Source organism: Myxine glutinosa, chromosome 7 (assembly GCF_964187855.1).
Source record: "Myxine glutinosa chromosome 7, kmMyxGlut1.1, whole genome shotgun sequence".
NCBI classification, from domain to species: domain Eukaryota; kingdom Metazoa; phylum Chordata; class Myxini; order Myxiniformes; family Myxinidae; genus Myxine; species Myxine glutinosa.
Window position 1 is genome coordinate 17,552,739 of NC_136267.1, and position 20,728 is coordinate 17,573,466.

A 20,728-nucleotide genomic window follows, 5' to 3' on the forward strand; every position below is an offset into this window, starting at 1 on the left:
CCCGAATACCCTGGCGGCGCTGCGGGCGGGAGAGAGCGTTGGGACGACCAGGAACGGAGAGTGGTTAGTAGAAGGAACGGCGGGTTGATCTCCGCAGGGCAACGAGGGAAGCCCTCTCCGTTTCCGTAACAATATATTTTATATATATATATATATATATATATATATATATATATATATATATATATATATATATATATATATATATATATATATATATATATATATACAGTCGTCCCTCGCTATATCGCGGTTCACTTTTCGCGGCTTCGGTACATCGCGGGTTTTTCTCGCTAGTATATGTAAAATTATATCGCGGATTTTTCGCTATATCGCGGGATTTTGCGGTATAAATGTATTTTTATATACTATTATTTTAAATTTTTTTGTGGTAAAATAAGCATTTATTCCTGCGCATGCTCTAGCCTAAAAAATTAAAAAACGTAAAAAAATAAGAAAAATACAGTAATTAAAACATATTACAAGAAATAAAATACTGTACATAGTGTACAGTAGAAGAGTAGACAAAGAGACAAAGAGTCGTGCGTATGGAAAACGCAGATGCGGCAGCTTCCACTTGCGCTAGTTACCCACGTAATGGGTAACTGTAATGCTCTTTCTGGCTGTGCAGTACATTCATCATCGTCATCATCGTCATCACCTTCATCGTCATCAGCACTGCACAGCTAATTCATCATCATCTTCATCACGCAAGTTGTAGTATTGAAGAGCCGGGGCTCTTGCTTGATACGTACGAAATGACGGGCAAGACACAAACTCGTCCGAGAAGATATTTATTCTCAAAACCAACTCGGGAACACTGAAAAGCCCATTTATCGGGCTGCATTATAAAGCACAACCAGAAACCGAAACCGAAAGCCACGCCTCTCAAGCGTGGCGTGCTTCGGCGGTCACGTGATCAACAGGTGTAGCTGATTATACCCGCACGCGCGGCACGCTTTGGCGGTCACGTAACCAGCCACTCTGACTCCGGGGATCCCCGCCGGTGACGTCACCGGCTGGAGCAAGGAGATTCTGATGCTGGTCTTGCTTGGGGGACCCATGAGTCGCTACAGTATCTTCAATGGTGAGTACCCATTAGAATTTTATATGTTGTTAAAATTACGTATGTTTAAGAGTGTAAAAAGTGTTTAAGAGTATAGGAAGTGTTTATAAGAGTATGGGAAAGGTTAATAAGAGTGTGAGAAAGGTTAATAAGAGTGTGGGAAAGGTTAATAAGAGTGTGGGGAGGGTCATAAAGCTTTAAAATATATATAAATAATAAAATAAAAATATGGTCGCTACTTCGCGGATTTTCGTCTATCGCGGGGGGTTCTGCAACGTAACCCCCGCGATAAACGAGGGATCACTGTATATATATATATATACACTTTATATATATATATATATTGTTGTGGTTTTGGAATAAAGGTTAATTCCCCCTCGTAGGTAGACGCACCACAACATGAAGCCACGCGATAGTTCAGTTATTTCTTAGTGAATGTAAGCGTCGTCCTTTCCTGTGTTTAGTTTTGCGTTGAGTAGGCCAGTGAGCTTAGGTGTCCTTTTGGCGCTGAAATGCCACGTGGCAGGCCTGAACAAGTCTGGCGGGGCCCAAGGGAGGCGCTGCAGGAGGGAGTGGCCGGTAAGAACGAGCCGCCAAGCAGGGCTCGAGGGAAGTGGCTAACCACGACGACCAGAGGCAGTGTTTGGAACATTGGAGTGAGACTCTGGGGCGGGGCCATATAAGCTCCGAACCCCCCCACCTCAGTTGAGATGAGTTCAGAGAAGAGGTGAGACGAGTTCTCAGTCAGAGCCGTGTGCACGTCAGTCAGAGCCGGAGAGTATCGTGAGTTCAAGTGCTGAGATACAGTTCCCTGTGAGAGTGAGTTGAGTTGAGCTTGAGCACGCACGAGAACCGCGCCGCAGAACGAGTGCGTTGAATTGTGGTGATCGAGATTGTACACGAACTTTCCCCGTGCCCTGTGCTCTGCGCTGTGTTACGGATCCCGGATTTAGAGGAGTTACTATTCATGTCATTGCTTATTAATGTTTATTCTATTAAAGGTTGTTGTGGTTAAAGGGTTAGAGAGGCTCCGGATAACAGGAGACCGGAAACGGGATAGTGAACCGGAAGAAGAAAAGACACGATGTCCGGGAGAAGCGGCGATCTTCCTCTTCCTCGCCAAGCTCCGACGCGAGCGGTGTCGATATTGAGCACCGTGGGGAACGCTGCGTTTGAAAGCCCGTCTGGCGAAAGGAGTTACCTGCGCGGGGTAATTACCGATTACACGTCAAGTTGCCGTGGGTTCGTGCACGGAATCAAGCGTCCGGCACAGTTCGCCTCAATGTCTACAAGGACGCGTACGGGTCGCACCTTGGGCCTCGCGCGCTTTGCAAGCCGCGCTTTGCTTTGCCCGCTTTGCTTTGCAAGGAGGTGTGCGCTGCAGCAGCTGTCCCCGGTACGCGACGTGCACGTTTGGAACCCGTCAGCCAGGGGTTCGTTCAACCGCCCGTGTGCGGAGAAGTGGACCTTCACCTTGGTCTGGAGGGTCCCAGAGACATTGTGAGGGACAGTGACCATTGAGGGGTCGTGAGTGGGGAAAGGGGGGAAATTTATGAGATGGCCATCTTAGTAAGATTGTTGATGGATTGTTGATTGCTGATGATGGATGGAGAATATATTATTTAGTAATCCGGATCCTTGGTGTGGGGTTTCTTATTGACTTGAATTATTGTGTCTTTCATATTGATTGCGCTACGAAAGCGTATAAATCAGATATCTTTCTGGCGGGGTCCTCCCACGGTCCGGGGGTCACCAAGACCAGGTAGTTACCGGGAGGACCACGTAACAGAATTGGGGGCTCCTCCAATTGAATTCCGGGATCTAAAATTGTATAACATAATCAAATAATAATTTTTATTAATTAAAATTTATTAATTAATTATTAATTGGTAAATTTTTGAGAAATTGTGGTAAAGTCTTGGGTGAAGGTTAACAGGTGTTAACGATAGTCACCATGGCGTTTGTTGCACAGAACTTTGCGGTAACACCTAGTGAGGCACAGTTCCGAGCGTTACTAAAAGCGGACCTCTTGAAATTGGCCAAACATTTTAACTTGGAGGTCCGAACTAATTTGAGGAAGGCAGAGTTGCAGACCACGGTGATACAGTCTATGGTGGGATTAGGAACATGGGACGAGTTAGCCTGGCAGTGGCTACCCGAAGAACCAGAAGACGTTGAGCTCCGGAAACTGGAGTTGCAATTACGGAGCCAGGAACGGATCAAAGAAGAGGAAAGGAAAGCAGAAGAGAGGAGAGAAGAGAAACAAGCAGAGGAAAGGAGAGTGGAGCGAGAACTCCAGGAAAGGTTAAAAGAAGAAGATAGGAAAGCAGAAGAGAGGAGAGAAGAGAAACAAGCAGAGGAAAGGAGAGTGGAACGAGAACTCCAGGAAAGGTTAGAAAGGATGAAAACAGAGGAAAGGAAAGCAGAAAAGGAAAGAGCAGAAGAAGAAAGGAAAGCAGAAAAGGAAAGAGCAGAAGAGGAAAGGAAAGCAGAAGAGAGGAGAGAAGAGAAACAAGCAGAGGAAAGGAGAGTGGAACGAGAACTCCAGGAAAGGTTAGCAGAAGAAGAAAGGAAAGCAGAAAAGGAAAGAGCAGAAGAAGAAAGGAAAGCAGAAGAGAGGAGAGAAGAGAAACAAGCAGAGGAAAGGAGAGTGGAACGAGAACTCCAGGAAAGGTTAGAAGGGAGAAAAGCAGAGGAGAGGAGAGCTGCCAGGGATCTCGAAGCAGAGGAGAGAAAAGCCGAAAGGGAGTTGAAGGAACGTGATCTGGCGCTTCAGCAAGAAATTAAATTCAAGGAGCTGGATTTAATGAGAGAACGGGGAGAGGTACCACCCTTGCTCACGGTGTCGACACCTAGCCAGAAAACCTGGGATGTGGGCAGACATGTGAGGCTGGTTCCACCCTTCAGTGAAAAGGAAGTCACTCAATTTTTTCCACACTTTGAGAAAGTGGCTCGACAGTTAAACTGGCCGGAGGAGGCCTGGACCATACTAGTGCAAAGTGTGCTGGTGGGTAAAGCTCAAGAGATTTATTCGGCGCTACCAATGGACCAATGTGCAGATTATGAGGTATTGAAGAAGCACATCCTCAAAGCCTATGAGTTGGTTCCTGAAGCTTACCGGCAAAAATTCAGGAATGCCAGGAAGAGGGAGAGTGAGACCCATGTGGAGTTTGCCAGAGTGAAAGAAAACATGTTTGATCGGTGGTGTGAGTCGAAAGGAGTCGGGAACGACTTCGAAGCATTGCGTGACCTGATGCTGGTGGAGGAATTTCAACAGTGTGTCCCCGAGGACATCAAAGTGTACCTGCAGGAAAAGAAAGTACCAAAGTTGTGGGACGCAGCCACCATGGCAGATGATTATGCCTTAACACACCGGATAGGGGTCCACACACCTAGCTCCTCGCCTAGACTTCAGCAGGGGAGTTATGGAACACCCGGTGCGGAGAACGACAATACATGGCGGCGGCCTCGAGAGGATTATGGGGACAACGCGGATACCCCAACTGTTCGAAATCAGAGGGCTACGGGCCCAAGACAAACTTATTTCCCGGGGGGCCTGAGGCAGACCACGAGTTTTTCCTCCGGGCCTACTTGCGCCTTTTGCAAAAAACCTGGACACTTGATGTCCAGTTGTTACCTCATGAAAAGGGACAACCCAGAGCGGAGTCCGACTATTACAACTCCGAATGCGATGGCTAGCGTAAGAAATCGCCCACAGAAGAGTTACCAACCATTTATTTATGAGGGGTTTGTCTCACTCGAGGGAGACTTGACTAACCCAAGACCTGTTAGGGTATTGAGGGACACAGGAGCCCATCAATCCTTAATGCTTGAAGGCATTTTGCCATTGTCAAAGAGTACCGCAACTGGTGATAGTGTTCGGTTACAAGGGATCGGTGGCTGTGTTAGTGCCCCACTTCATGTCATCCATTTGGAATCCGATTTGGTGTCAAGACCGGTCACCGTCGGTTTACAAGCCACGCTTCCTGTAGAGGGGGTATCTGTGATTATCGGGAATGATTTGGCCGGGGGGAAAATTTATGGTAACCCGAGGGTGGGTAAAGAGCCCCGCAGGGGAAATAACACCACCTCAGCTCGGGATGGCGACAAAAGTTCCAAGTTATTCGTAGGGGGACTGAACTTCAACACAGAGGAAGAAGTTCTGACCTCGGTCTTCAACAGATATGGGCCGCTGGTGGAAGTGCGGGTGGTAAAAGACAGGGAAACACAACGGTCAAGAGGGTTCGGCTTTGTCACGTTTGCAAGCACAAGAGACGCCAGGGAGGCAGAGAAGAATTGGAATGGTAAGGATTTGGAGGGTCGGACCATAACAGTAGGGAAGGCATTTCGTAGGCGTCGAGAGGTCTACAGAAGAGGACCACTTGGCGGTAGTTTTGGTGTTGGCAGCAGCCGATATTACTATGGAGGCTCCCAGAGTTACGGCATCTCCCGAAAGAATGATTGGCAGAGGACTGGCCGAGAAGGAGACCGCCAGTCAGGGGACTGCTGGGACAAGGGGTCCCACCGTAACTGTTAGGAGTCCGGAGAAGTTCAAGCACTCTATATACGGCGGAGCCGCCGAGCCTGGGCTCCTACACGGGCTAACCGTGAACGCCACGTTCTTAAAAGGCGTCCCGGTAGGGAACGTTCCTACACGGACTAACCGTGAACTCCACGTTCTTAAAGGCGTCCATGTAATGAACTTTCCTCCCCGGACTAACCGTGAACCCCACATTCCTTAAGGCGTCCATGTAGTGAGTACTCAGCTGGGCCTCCATCCAAGAGCAACTAGAAGTGGTTGACGCTTGGTCTAGAGGGAATTACCTTGGAATCTCTGGGGGGTTTTGGTGAAAGTTTGTTGCTTTATTTTTGAGATGCGATAATTGTGCCCGGGGGGAACTGATGATTTGGGGTATCGGGTTCGTTTATCAAAGTTGGCCGGCACAGAAAGTTTTCGCGGGGTTCCAACTTTCTTTCTTGAAGGGGGGGAGTGTTACGGATCCCGGATTTAGAGGAGTTACTATTCATGTCATTGCTTATTAATGTTTATTCTATTAAAGGTTGTTGTGGTTAAAGGGTTAGAGAGGCTCCGGATAACAGGAGACCGGAAACGGGATAGTGAACCGGAAGAAGAAAAAGACACGAGGTCCGGGAGAAGCGGCGATCTTCCTCTTCCTCGCCCAGCTCCGACGCGAGCGGTGTCGATATTGAGCAGCGTGGGGGACGCTGCGTTTGAAAGCCCGTCTGGCGAAAGGAGTTACCTGCGCGGGGTAATTACCGATTACACGTCAAGTTGCCGTGGGTTCGTGCACGGAACCAAGCGTCCGGCACAGTTCGCCTCAACGTCTACAAGGACGCGTACGGGTCGCACCTTGGGCCTCGCGCGCTTTGCAAGCCGCGCTTTGCTTTGCCCTCTTTGCTTTGCAAGGAGGTGTGCGCTGCAGCAGCTGTTCCCGGTACGCGACGTGCACGTTTGGAACCCGTCAGCCAGGGGTTCGTTCAACCGCCCGTTTGCGGAGAGGTCGACCTTAACCTTGGTGTGGAGGGGCCCAGAGACATTGTGAGGGACAGTGACCATTGAGGGTTCGTGAGTGGGGAAAGGGGGGAAATTTATGAGATGGCCATCTTAGTAAGATTGTTGATGGATTGTTGATTGCTGATGATGGATGGAGAATATATTATTAAGTAATCCGGATCCTTGGTGTGGGGTTTCTTATTGACTTGAATTATTGTGTCTTTCATATTGATTGCGCTACGAAAGCGTATAAATCAGATATCTTTCTGGCGGGGTCCTCCCACGGTCCGGGGGTCACCAAGACCAGGTAGTTACCGGGAGGACCACGTAACAGCTGTATTAATCGCGCGCTCGAGAGGACGACCCGTGCCGGGCCACAGACGCGCGATCTCCTCCTGCCTGCCTTCGCCTGCATACGTGCCGTGAACATCAGAGAGCCACGCCGGGCGAGCTGCCCCGGGGCAACCGACGGCAAAGTGCGCTTGGCGCGCGAACCTATTCTCTTCTTCTCCCCGTGTGCGTGAGTGGGCCCTGTGTCTGGGGATAAGTTACGATTGATTAAGCTTCTGCTCTGTGTCCCCTTTCCTTCATCCTGATCATTGTAAATAATAATAAATTGTGTTCTTCCTTTGATTTGACCGTTTCTCGTCCCTTCCATCAATTGGCTTTCCATGGTATGAATAGAACCGCTCGAATTGGGTTCCATAAAAGTAACAGCACGAGTCACGTGATACGCATACCTTTTGGGCATACTCGATTACGCGTGGCCTGTGCGAGGTTCGCTCCCCGCTTTCGTGGCAGCGTGGGTTAAAGGTATGTGCGAAGTTGTCCCGATACCCTTTTTCACGCTTGCTCCGGAAGTGGCGATTCGGCCTCGCGGACCCGAAGACCCAGGGGGGAAAAAGGGGTTTACCCCCCCTTTGTAACGGGAACGGGCTTCGGGAGATTCGCAACAATATATATATATATATATTGTTGCGGTTTTGTGTTTTACAAATAAAGGTTAATTTCCCCTCATAGTTTAGTCACACTACAACACGTAGCCTCGCGATAGTTCAGTTATTCCATCGTAAATGTAAGCGTAGTCCTTTTCCTGTGTTAGTTTTGCGTTGAGTAGAATAATGAGAGTTAGGTCTCCGTCCAATGCTTATGCTGCCTCGATACTTTGAGTTTTGGTGCAAATCACCACGAGGCCGGCCTGACAAGTCGATCCAGGCCGAGGGAAGGCGGGCCAGGAGAAGTGGGAGTGACCGGTAGGCACGAGGCACCAATCAGGGCTTGAGGGGAGTGGCTCAGCAATGCGGCAAAAGGCGTGGTTTGGAACATTCGATCCGGGCCAGGGCGGGCCAATGTGCCCGAAGCCCCCACCACAGTTCTGAGAGTGCGCGGTGTTGAATCAAGTTATGAGGCAAGCCCATCAGTCGGTTCGTAGCGCCCAGTTATGGGAAGGGAGGCAGGCGAGTTATGAGGCAAGCCCATGCGTCGCTTCAAAGCGCTGAGTTACAAGTTGAGTTATCGGTTGAGCTTGAGTCAGATCCTCCGTTGAGTTACGAGAGTGAAAGCGCGGTTGTATTAATCGCGCTGTGAAGGACCGCCGTGCCGGGCGAGAGACGCGCACATATTTTCCCGCCTGCCTGCCTTTGTTCGAGATACGCGCTGCGAGGATTCCTTCCGCCTGCCTGCCTGCCTTCGTCGGGGTACGTGCTGTGTCCGCAAGAGGGCCACGCCGGGTGAGCTGTTCCTGAACGACCAAGCCGGCGCATTCAGTGCATGAACATTTCCTTCCTTCATCCCCCTGTGAGTGTGAACGGGCCCATTGTCTGGGTAATAAGTTACGACTGACTGAGATCTGCCCTGTGTCTCTCGTTTCTACCGAACCATTGTACATAATAGTGTAAATAAATCGTGTTATTTCTTTGATTCGACCGTCTCGTGTTTTCCATCATTGACTAAGCATGGTACGAAGTATATTGTTCGAATCGGGTTCCAATACCAAGGTAACTGCACGGACCACGTGGTGCGCCATCCGCTCGGGTGCACTCAAATTACGCGTGGTTCGTGCGAGACGTGATCCCCGCTCCCGCGGCGGCGTGGGTACTTAGGTACATGCGAAGATTATCCCGAAACCCTGTCCCGCGTCTGACCGGAAGTGGCGACTCAAGTCTCGTGGTTGAGAGGACCCAAGGAGAACAAGGGGCTTAACAAGGGGCTTAATCTCCCCTTGGTAAGGGAACGGAGTCACGCAAAACCGTAACAAACTTTCGATTATTTTTTTTTTTGGAATTCTTTGTTAGAATTTTTTTTTTTCACCTTAAGTTTTCAACTTCAATTGTTTATAAAATGTGATATCACGTATATTACAAATACATTTGAATATTGAATATTTTGAATTATTGTTTGAATTATGATTGGTTTAAACCATGACAAAACGGCAACTCGGTACAGTCATTTGTCTATATATCTACACATCTGGGCAGTGTCTGTGTTGTCACTTAAAGACTCCCTCAAACTTTTGTTTCCGTGGTTGTGAAGTGTTTTTAATAACGTTGTGGTGGTTTTGAATCACGTGGTGGTGAGGTATTTTGAATTATGTGGTGGTGAGGTGTTTTTAAATGACGTGTTGGTGAGGTGTTTTTAATTATGTGGTGATGAGATGTTTTGAATTTCGTGGGGGTGAGGTGTTTTTATTACGTGTTTTATGGCTGTGAGGTGTTTTTATTACGTGTTTTATGGCTGTGAGGTGTTTTTATTATGTGTTTTATAGCTGTGAGGTGTTTTTATTACGTGTTTTATGGCTGTGAGGTGTTTTTATTACGTGTTTTATGGCTGTGAGGTGTTTTTATTATGTGTTTTATAGCTGTGAGGTGTTTTTATTATGTGTTTTATGGCTGTGAGATGTTTTTATTTCGTGTTTTATGGCTGTGAGGTGTTTTTATTTCGTGTTTTATGGCTGTGAGGTGTTTTTATTTCGTGTTTTATGGCTGTGAGGTGTTTATATTTCGTGTTTTATGGCTGTGAGGTGTTTTTATTTCGTGATTTATGGCTGTGAGGTGTTTTTATTTCGTGTTTTATGGCTGTGAGGTGTTTTTATTCCGTGTTTTATGGCTGTGAGGTGTTTTTATTACGTGTTTTATGGCTGAGGTGTTTTTATTTCGTGTTTTATGGCTGTGAGGTGTTTTTATTTCGTGTTTTATGGCTGTGAGGTGTTTTTATTTCGTGTTTTATGGCTGTGAGGTGTTTTTATTACGTGTTTTATGGCTGTGAGGTGTTTTATTACGTGTTTTATGGCTGTGAGGTGTTTTCAATTTCGTGCAGGTGAGGTGTTTTTATTACGTGTTTTATGGCTGTGAGGTGTTTTTATTACGTGTTTTATGGCTGTGAGGTGTTTTTATTTCGTGTTTTATGGCTGTGAGGTGTTTTTATTACGTGTTTTATGGCTGTGAGGTGTTTTCAATTTTGTGGTGGTGAGGTGTTTTTATTACGTGTTTTATGGCTGTGAGGTGTTTTTATTATGTGTTCTATGGCTGTGAGGTGTTTTTATTTTGTGTTTTATGGCTGTGAGGTGTTTTTTTCCGTGTTTTATGGCTGTGAGGTGTTTTTATTTCGTGTTTTATGGCTGTGAGGTGTTTTTATTACGTGTTTTATGGCTGTGAAGTGTTTTAAATTACTTGGTGGTGAGGTGTAATCAGCCCAAACTTCCAGTCTGCACCTACCCCTCCCCTTTGTATGTACTGAGGGGTTCTTTCTTTCTTGAAAAAAAAAACATTCAACCTGAATCTTCAACCTAAATTGCCGATAAAAATGTAATATCACAAGCACAACAGATACATTTGTGCAAAATAATTGTTTGTATTATGATTAGTGTAAATCATGACAACACAGCAACTCAGGTACAGTCATTAGCCTCAGCTAAAATAAGCCCGTTCCTCAGTAACGACGCTTGGTGAGGATCGCTGCGCAAGCCTCACCAAGCTAGTATATATATATATATGTGTGTGTGTGTGTGTGTGTGTATGTGTGTGTGTGTGTGTGTGTGTGTGTGTGTGTATGCGTGTGTGTATGCGTGTGTGTGTGTGTCTTAAATGAATGTCTTAAATGTCGTGTGTGTGTGTGTGTGTGTGTGTGTGTGTGTGTGTGTGTGTGTGTGTGTGTGTGTGTGTGTGTGTGTGTGTGTGTGTGTGTGTGTCTTAAAGAACAATAAAGCAATCATTTAAAACTGTCGTAGTTGCAATAAAATGTGAATGAGTGGATCAGACTGTTCATCAGATAATTTAAAGAAATAAATGATGGAGCATTCATCTGCACAGGTAACTGAGACACGTTATCAAAGTGTCAATGTACTTGCGGAGTGGATCGTAGTTGCCAAATAGGGCAGGCAGAATGCTGCGAGAGGTTAAGGCTTCGAGAAAACTCTGGGTAAAACGGATGCTTCTCATCATACAACGAGAAACCAATGATTCTGGGATATCCCTGGAGTTGTCCCTCAAGATGCAGCAGTGAGAAGTCCTAGGGGGAATGGGAAACAGATATAAATAAAAGGTCGGAGTAAATGACAGAAAGGGGGAGAAGACAGTAACAGAACAAAGAAAGGTGCCTTTTAATGAAGAGGTAATCTTCAGAGAGGAAAAATTAAAAAGGGAATCATACAAAAATACGCAATTTCATGTCTGTCTGTCTGTCTGACGATTTTTTACAGTGATACAATCGGTCGTTACTTATCCAATCTCAACCAAACTTGACAGGAGGACGAAGGGTTACATCATGAAGGTTGTAGCCATTTAACTCCTCCCTAACCCGAAGGGGTTTTCCCAGCCAAGTGGGTTGCATGTTGAGGTGTATATCCGTGTTAAGATAGCTTTACCATGGCCTTTTTCCAAATAACAAAAGTAACAACACCACCAAATATAATAGCATGAAATAAATGTTATTACAAAACAATATTAATACTAATAATATCCCCCTCCCCAAGGTATTTTTCCTCCTTAAACAAACGCCGTGTTAACGTGTATAAACAGCTTATCATTCCGTTTTTCTGGGAGCACCCACTACCAGAAGTAAAAATAATATAAACCACAAACACTTCAATTACCTTTTGAAACAGTCGCTCCTGATGTTTAACACGAAACTGAAAGGGAAGAAACCCGGATGTGTTCAGTTACCAAGCAGCTAGCTAGCGTTTGCCAAGCCAGACGTTCCTTATCAACAGTTTCAAATGGAGTGCTTGCTCGAATGCTTAAGCCACTTGGTAAAACCTGACGAGCTCTCAACAAGAAACTTGGTAACTGAACACTCTCCCGGCGTTCTGGAGGTCCGACCCTAGATCTACTGTAATCTATATACCCCAGAGAGGAATGACCCCTCTTGCCGCTCCCATAGGGAACGGGTGTACGAGTAAACCAGAAACAAGGCAAAGAAGTTCATTTGTGAAAATATTAAGTTCATTTGTGAAAATCATGAATCAGAGATGATAGACACAAATAAGGAATATAGTAAAACTACATATGCGGTTATTTGTTTTGTTTTTAAATTTTAAACAGTGTTAACATACAACAGCGACATACAACAGCATTAACGCAACTGATAAGGATGGAAACATCCAAGAATAATTAAAACATCACTTTTTGTTTATTCTTGAAGAAAGATAAGTATCGTATTTACACTGGGGCTCAAATTTTCTACCATTTGTGTATGCAGATACAGTGATAGGTGGAGGATGCCGCTCCCCTATCGAGGTGCAAACGGCAAGTCCTGAACATTTTACCTCCTAAAAACTACTCCTGGGCAGATCACTACTTTGTCACTGAATTGGAAATTTGCCACCTGAGCAACCAGGTGAGTATAATCTACAGCGGTGAGGGCAATGTAACCAGGCATTACCAACTCCAGAATCCTGGCACTCAGTGTAGATATGTGCAAAAATTACATAACAAATGATGATGTTGGCTCTTCTGTTTCATAATCTACCTATGGTGTTGGCTTTATTCAACAATATGAAAAATTAACCCTCCACCTCCCCCCCCCCCACAAAAAACCGAACTAGAGGGTTCATAGAACACCTTACCCCATGCAGTTACAGTATATAATTAAATTGAAATAAAATATTGATTTTAGAGGTCACATAAAAAAGATTCCAGATGTTTTTTGTTTTTTTTTGGTATACAAGATCGCAGCAAGTGTAAGAGCTAACATTAAAGACAAAAACCATAAACAGACACATCAAACATATAATAAAGGGAGTGGTAGACAAGATGGGGAGAGAGAGGGAAGCACACAAGCACAGCCACAGTAGAGAACAGGGATGTCGGTAGATCTGTGGAAGGGAGAGGGCTGGAGAGGAGGGGGGGGGGGGGGGTAGACGGTATAAACCGAATTGACACTACTAAAAATTTCAGGAATGAAGTGCAAGGGTGAAAGAGGAGGATTGGGGTGTATTAACAGTAGAAAATATCAAGGTTTTGGATGGGGGAAGATAAGAGATGGTGGTGAACAGCTGTTTTAAAGACCTGGAGGGAGGAGTGGGATTGAAGAGAGTGAGGGAGTTTGTTCCATAGGTGGGAGAAAAGAGGAATGAAGGAGTGAAGGTGAGCAGAGAGTCTTGATTTTCGCAAATTCATGTTCATGTTTAGCGATGTTCGTGTATTGTTTTATACACCACCTTATTACTCCCGCCAGGGAGTAATGCATTCGATCGTGTCTGTGTGTGTGTGTGTGTGTGTGTGTGTGTGTGTTCGTGTGTTTGTGAACAAGATATCTGGAAAAGTTCTGAACGGATTTGGATGAAAGTTGGTGGGATGATTGCCCTTGGGATAAGGAAGAATTGTTTAGTTTTTGGTGAAGCTCAGGATATTATTCCGGATCCAGGAATTTTTTGAAGGATTGTTTACCAGAGGAAGATAGGGCTCATTTTTTTAAACATTATCTTCTATATATTCTATATTTAACATTGTGATATGAAAATAGTTTTTATATTTGTTGTAAATGTTTAAACTCGTGGTTATGCATCAGAGCAGTGTATTTTGTTAGCAGCGTCATCTTCAAGGTTCTTGTTTCTTTTTTCTAATAAAGACATATTCTGTCATTTTAAAACCACCAAAGTGTGTATTCGGTTTCCCCATTTCATAAAATGTATCGTTTGATACGTATAATGCTTTAAAACTTTTTTTTGTTTTGTTTTTACTTCAGAAGAGATATCAACATTTACCTCAGCGAATATCAATCGCGGTGTCAGTATTTGATGAACTTATAAAGACTTAGGTGAGTTATAATTGTGACAAGCGTTACGCCTAGGTCCCCCGTCGGTGAAGTGATGTGAGTTGACAAAGTGGAAGACGCAGAAAACATGCTATATGATATTTCGCTCACATGGTTCAGACATACATGGCGGCGGCCATCTTCGATTTTGACGTGGCGACTCAATTTTCAATAGCGTTCTTCCTTATGCCACGATACACCCACACACCAGATTAGAAGTTGGTACTTCGCTTATTTTTCGACATATTTCGCTCACAAGGTTCAGACATATATATGGTGGCGGCCATCTTGGATTTTGAAGTGGCGACGCAATTTTCAATATCGTTCTTCCTTATGCCGAGATACACCCACACACCAAATTAGAAGTTGGTACTTCGCTTCTTTTTCGAGATATTCATCTCACAAGGTTCAGACATACATGGCGGCGGACATCTTGGATTTTGACGTGGCGACCCAATTTTAAACAGCGTTCTTGCTTGTGCCGAGATACACCCACACACCAGATTAGAAGTTGGTACTTCGCTTATTTTTAAAGATATTTCGCTCACAAGGTTCAGACATATATATGGTGGCGGCCATCTTGGATTTTGACATGGCGACCCAATTTTAAACAGCGTTCTTGCTTGTGCCGAGATACACCCACACACCAGATTAGAAGTTGGTACTTCGCTTATTTTTCAAGATATTTCGCTCACAAGGTTCAGACATATATATGGTGGCGGCCATCTTGGATTTCGACGTGGCGCCCCAATTTTCAATAGCGTTCTTCCTTATGCCGAGACACACCCACACACCAAATTAGAAGTTGGTACTTCGCTTATTTTTCAAGATATTCATCTCACAAGGTTCAGACATACATGGCGGCGGCCATCTTGGATTTCGACGTAGCGACCCAATTTTCAATAGCGTTCTTCCTTATGCCTAGATACACCCACACACCAGATTAGAAGTTGGTACTTCGCTTATTTTTCAAGATATTCATCTCACAAGGTTCAGACATACATGGCATCAGACATACATGGCGGCGGCCATCTTGGATTTTGACGTGGGTTGCACCCACACACCAAATTCGAATGCGGTCCTTCGCTTACGCACGCATGCACGCCCACACGCACGCACGGACGGACGGACGGACGGACGGAGGGGAAAACCATAGTCCCCCTTTCGCTCCACTGTGCGACGGGGGACAACAAGCATGTGCACGGGATTCTTCCCAGAAGAATGAGTGGCGGCATTAGCTTGTACGACTTAAAATGAGCGAGTTTTGTTTTCACGTTTGGGCCAGTTTTACATGTTGTATCCCTAAGGAATGAAACGAACGTTTTCCTGGCTTACAATTTTATTTTAAGTCACACATGCCTCAAAATACACTCACTTACATAGAATTGAACGCTGAATCCGAAAATCAAAATGTAAGTGAAATTGCCTTGTTTTTTTAACATTATCTTCTATATATTCTAAATATATATCTGTGCAGTGTCTTTTGTATACTGAATCGAGGCTCGTGAAAGAGCTAACATTTATTTCACAAACAAATCAACCAGACAAACAAAATATACAAAAAGAGGGAGCGGAAGACAAGATGGGGAGAGAAGGGGAAGCACACAACAACAACATTTGAGAGCAGGGAGAAGTGTGGGAGGGAGAGGGCTTGGGGGCAGGAGGCATGGGAAGGGGGGGGGGGGGGTAATAAGGCACACACACACACACACACACACACACACAGACACGATTGAATGCATTACTCCCTGGCGGGAGTAATAAGGTGGTGTATAAAACAATACACGAACATCGCTAAACATGAACATGAATTTGCGAAAATCAAGACTCTCTGCTCACCTTCACTCCTTCTTGTCTTGTGTTGTCACTGAACTACTCCCTTAAACTTTTGTGAAATCGTACTATTCCAACTTGACCCACGGCGGGAGTATGCACTCTACTGAGTGGCGTTCTAGTTTAATCTGTCAAAGTACCGCTAAACGGAAGCGTTTTGAAAATGGCAAAAACGTGATTCATGTTCTTCAATGTTCAAGTATATGATTAAATTGATATAAAATAAAGATTTGGGAGATCGTGGAAAAAAAAAAATCGTGGAGTTTACCGCCATTGATGCAGTATCTTATACACCACCTTATTTAACATGTTACATTAGCTATCCGTGCCTGTTGATTGTGTACTTTATGACATCCATAAAAAACAGTAAGTTTATATGTTGGACAGAATGATTGGATTGTTTCGAATGTTTAGAATGATTTTCCATTTTGTTTGAGTGCCAGACAGGCAGACAGAGTAAAAAAATTATCTCACTCCTCTTTTCGCAAATGCAATCGGGACAAATTCAGAGCCAAGGGCCTGCTAAACTAGAGGTTAGATTTCCGATTCATGTTCCGAATCGTGTTCAAAATATAACATTCAGTTTAAATCAAGTTGTTCCTCGAACATAAATTGACAGTTGTAGATGGATGGACGGACGGACAGACAGAAGTGAACCAATTGCTTAACTGCGCTTTTCGCTTCATGAGTGCGAGATAACAAAGCAGTGTGACGACAATGCCTAATGTATCTGCATGAGTCATATAATAGAGCTGGTTTCAAGTGAGCTCACCTTATGTTTATAAATGTGTTTTGGTGAAAATTAAACGTCTGTTATAGTTTTGATTTTACAAGTGCAGTGTAATGTACTATTTAATGATTTGAGAGGTTGGTAGAGAGGAATAGTTCAAGTGTGTGGGGTTGGGTGGAATTGGGTGAGTAATTAAAGTTTTGTGGCAAGAGCAATGTGAACGTTTTAATTCACACTTAATATTTAAAATTCCACTTTTGACAGCAGAAAACTGCTCCAAAAGACTAGATGGATTCAAAACCTATAATTGATGTGTGGAGGCCCATTTTGTGTAAGGACGGTAGGGATTGGTGGTGTTGGATACGCATGGTAAACCCACCATTTATGAATTTATTCATGATAAGTTCAGGAAAATCCATTTATTTGTGTTATGTTTAAATGTACGAATTCTTAAACCAAAAAAAAATTGTACAATTGAGCAATTCAAAAAGAAAAACTCTTGAATTCTTGAATGTATTCTTGATTATTATTTTTTTGTATTAGTGACTGTCCCTATTCACCCATAAAACGGGGTGAATAGGGACAGCCATAAAAATCCTATTTATTCCTATTTAACCCATATATGGGGTTAATAGGGACTATAAGTTGCTTTTTTTTAAAACAAGAGAACACTTTCAACCCAAATATCAACAAATCAGTATGGTTATCAATTTTCAGCAAAAAAAGTTTCCGAACTTTTTTCAGTTTGTGTCCCTATTCACCTTGCTGTCCCTATTCAACCCATTTTACGGTATGATTTTTCTTTTTGTTTCACCTTGTAGTATGTGCTACTTCCTTACTTAATGCTCAACATTTAGGGGATAGAGAATAGACAAAACCTGTGGGTTGGCATCCATGGGGAGGATTAAATTCCTCCTTCATTGGCCCGCTAAGTACGGAGAGGAAAACTATGTTATGCACACGGCCTTGTAGATACACAGAATTCCCTGGGAAATTACATCACTTCCCCCTCGGTGGTTGTGCTTCTCTGTAGTCAAGTTTGGTGGTGGTGGTATTTGTGTGTGTGTGTGTGTGTGTGTGTGTATGCGTGTGTGTGTTGGTGTAAGTGTGTGTAAGTGTATGTATGTATGTATGTGTGTGTGTGTGTGTGTGTGTGTGTGTATGTGTGCATGCGTGTGTGTGTTGGTGTAAGTGTGTGTATGTGTGTGTGTGTATGTGTGTACGTGTGTGTGTATGTGTGTACGTGTGTGTATGTGTGTACGTGTGTGGATGATTTGTGTTACAGTTCTTCCACGAACCTTAGACCTTGTAAAAAGATATACAAAAACAGCAGAGGTTGTGGCAAGCTGCACACACTAATGCAAGTAATAAGTCTGACCTTATGCAGTCAGTGTGTTGAGTCAAAATAAGTGGTGAGTAATTGCCAACAGAAGTTCAGTAAACTGGAGAACATGATCGACAACATTTGCCACAACTCAAACCAGGACAACTGTTGTTCAATTGTACACGTAAGTGGGATAATTCACGAGAGTTTAACATGGCACAATCATTTTGACATTTTAATTTAAAAAACCCAGAAAATGTCAATTATTGTGGTTAAATTAGATCTGTGTGTATTTTTTTTATTGTTGATATTGTTCTTCATTTGTATGCAATACAAGGCTGCGGGGAGCATCATTGGCTGGGGGCGGGGCTGTATGCAATGTCCGGTGCTGGTTGGGGCAGCAATTTGGAATTTGGCCATAGTTCAGCGATAGCTCACCTACTCTTCACGGAGGACACTAAAAAAAAAAAACCACCTTTAGAGGCCATTTTTCCCCGCAAGTGGGGGTTGGCCTTTTTCGGGAACCGTGGTAGTTGTTGTTTTTCGGTCCCCTTTTTGAAGCAATGTTTTACGGCCGGATGCCCTTCCTGACGCCAACCCTTTTTGCCGCCTTTAACGATAAACAGGGAATTACCAGTGAACTGGTACTCAATTAGCCGACCTCGGAAGGATGACAGGCTGAGTCAACCCCCCTGGCGTTAATTCAGCGATCGACCGGGTTTCGAACCCAGGATCCTAGGATCCTAAGCTGACACCCTAGCCGCTAGCCCAACACCAGGGTTGGGCTAGCCATATCCCAACCTTCACGGAGGACACTGAGATAGATTAATGTCGACCAACGAATGCCAGCTGACTGGTCACCCAGTTGAATGTCCCTCCGAGGGACAGCGCACACATTGGTGAATCACCCTGTTTGCGTAGCATTAAAAATGACACTTTACAGCTGGGCCAAGGTTCAAACCCAGGCTCGAGTGTTTAGAGGTGAGTATGTGTACCTCTTGGCCATCCTGTTAGCCCCCATGTTAATATTATTATTCTGCCATTATAATTATACCATTATCATCGGGCATAATTGACCGATTAATTTGTGGTTATCAGAATTCTGACAAAAAATTGAACTTGCATGGCATAGAGGCAAGAGTTCTGATTGGAGGAAGATGTATCAACAATCTAAGGTATGTTTATGATCCCATTCTGTTGCAGAAAGTAAAGAGCACTTGATGAAACTACTGCAGACATTGAAGAAGGAAAGTGAAAAAGCTGATCTTTATTTAAACCTAAACTGGAACGACACTCTTCGACGTCACGAAGTCGACTGATATGCCTCCGCCCACATTATTACATCATTATAATACTTGTGCCAAGTTTGATTTAAATCCATTCAGCAGTTCTCAAGTTATCGCAATTTTACCTGACATGACCTCTGACCTTTGACCCAAAAAGTTAATACGTTCATGTTTACATCATTATACATACTTGTACCAAGTTTTAATTTAAATCCCTTCAGCTGTTCACAAGTTATCACATTTATACCTGACCTCTGGCCTTTGACCTTTGACCTCGGGACCCCCAAAATGTAATCAGTTAATCATTATAAATATCTGTACCAAGTTTGAATAAGATCCCTTTAGCCATTCTCAAGTTATCGACATATTACAGACTTTGTTCCTTGACCTCTTGACCCCAAAATCTACTCTTTTTTTTTTGTATACAAGATCGAGGCTCGTGAAAGAGCTAACATTAATACAAAATAAGGGGAGCGGTAGACAAGATGGGGAGAGAGGGGGAAGGACACAAACACAACATTTGAGGGGAGGAACATCGAGAGAACTGTGGGAGGGAGAGGGCTTGGGGGGAGGTGGGAGAGGTATAAAACATATGGACACTGCAAGGACTTCCAGGAAAGACGTTGGAATTTCGAAAAAGTGAATCTGGGGTGAATTAACGGGGGTAGAAAAGATCAAGGTTTTGGATGGGGGAAGATAAGAGATGGTGGTGAACAGCTGTTTTAAAGACCTGGAGGGAGGAGTGGGATTGAAGGGAGTGGGGGAGTTTATTCCAGAGGTGGGAGAAAAGGGGAATGAAAGAGTGAAGGTGAGCAGAGAGCCTATATTTTGGCAGTTTAACCATAAGAGGGTTGCTGGCAGATCTTGTGCGACGTGCAGGAATATTTGGGTGACAGAGCACAGAGAGAGCTGGGGGAGCTAGGCCGGAGAGGAGTCGGTAGAAGACAGAAAGACCACCAACCTGCTTGCGGTGAGTGAGTGAAAGGCTGTGGTGAGTGAGTAATCATAACATCATTATACATACCTGTACCAAGTTTGAATTAGATCACTTCAGCCGTTCTCATGTTATAGACCTATAGACTTTGACCTTTGACCTCTTGGCCTCAAATTATAATCAGTTAATCTTTACATCATTATACATACCTGTACAAAGTTTGAATTAGATCACTTCAGCCGTTCTCAAGTTATAGACCTATTGCAGCCATTGACCTTTGACCTTTTCACCACAAAATCTAATTGGTTCATCGTTACATCATTCTACATAACTGTCCCATATTTGGTCAGAATCCCATCACTGGTTCACAAGTGTTACAGATTCGTCACTTCCGTTGTTGTGGTTCTCATCCACTGTAAACATTTTTGGTTGCATGTACTATTATTGTTGTCGTTTAAGTGAAATAGAGATTACTATTTTCAAAAGGTAAAATAGGATTAATGTTTTAAAAGAAACCGGAACCGGACAAAGACGAAGAGGAAGAAGAGGAGAAAGAGGCGGAGCGAGTGATGTGGACAAGAAACCGAGCTGGGTTGAGGTTTTGAGCAAACGCTAGCGAACGGGGGTCACTAGCGAACTTTGGGGTTTTCTGGGAAAGGGATTCCTGTGACAGAGTTGTTATCGCTGTGACAGATAAACCTGCGTGTCAGGTTTTGCAGTTGATTCCGAAGAGAATCATTTGAGTGCCGTTACGTCTCGAGTATGGGCCATTGGCCATTTTGCCTCGCG

General features: G+C 44.2%; 1 protein-coding gene across 1 annotated transcript in view; it reads right to left on the reverse strand.

Moving 5' to 3' along the window:
- GRIK5 (glutamate ionotropic receptor kainate type subunit 5) overlaps window positions 1–20,728 on the reverse strand; it is a 516,667-nt gene that overhangs the window by 301,447 nt on the left and 194,492 nt on the right. The window contains exon 8 of the mRNA XM_078782648.1: window positions 10,923–11,087. Coding sequence (XP_078638774.1) covers window positions 10,923–11,087 — 165 coding nt within the window. The remainder of the gene's footprint in view (window positions 1–10,922; window positions 11,088–20,728) is intronic.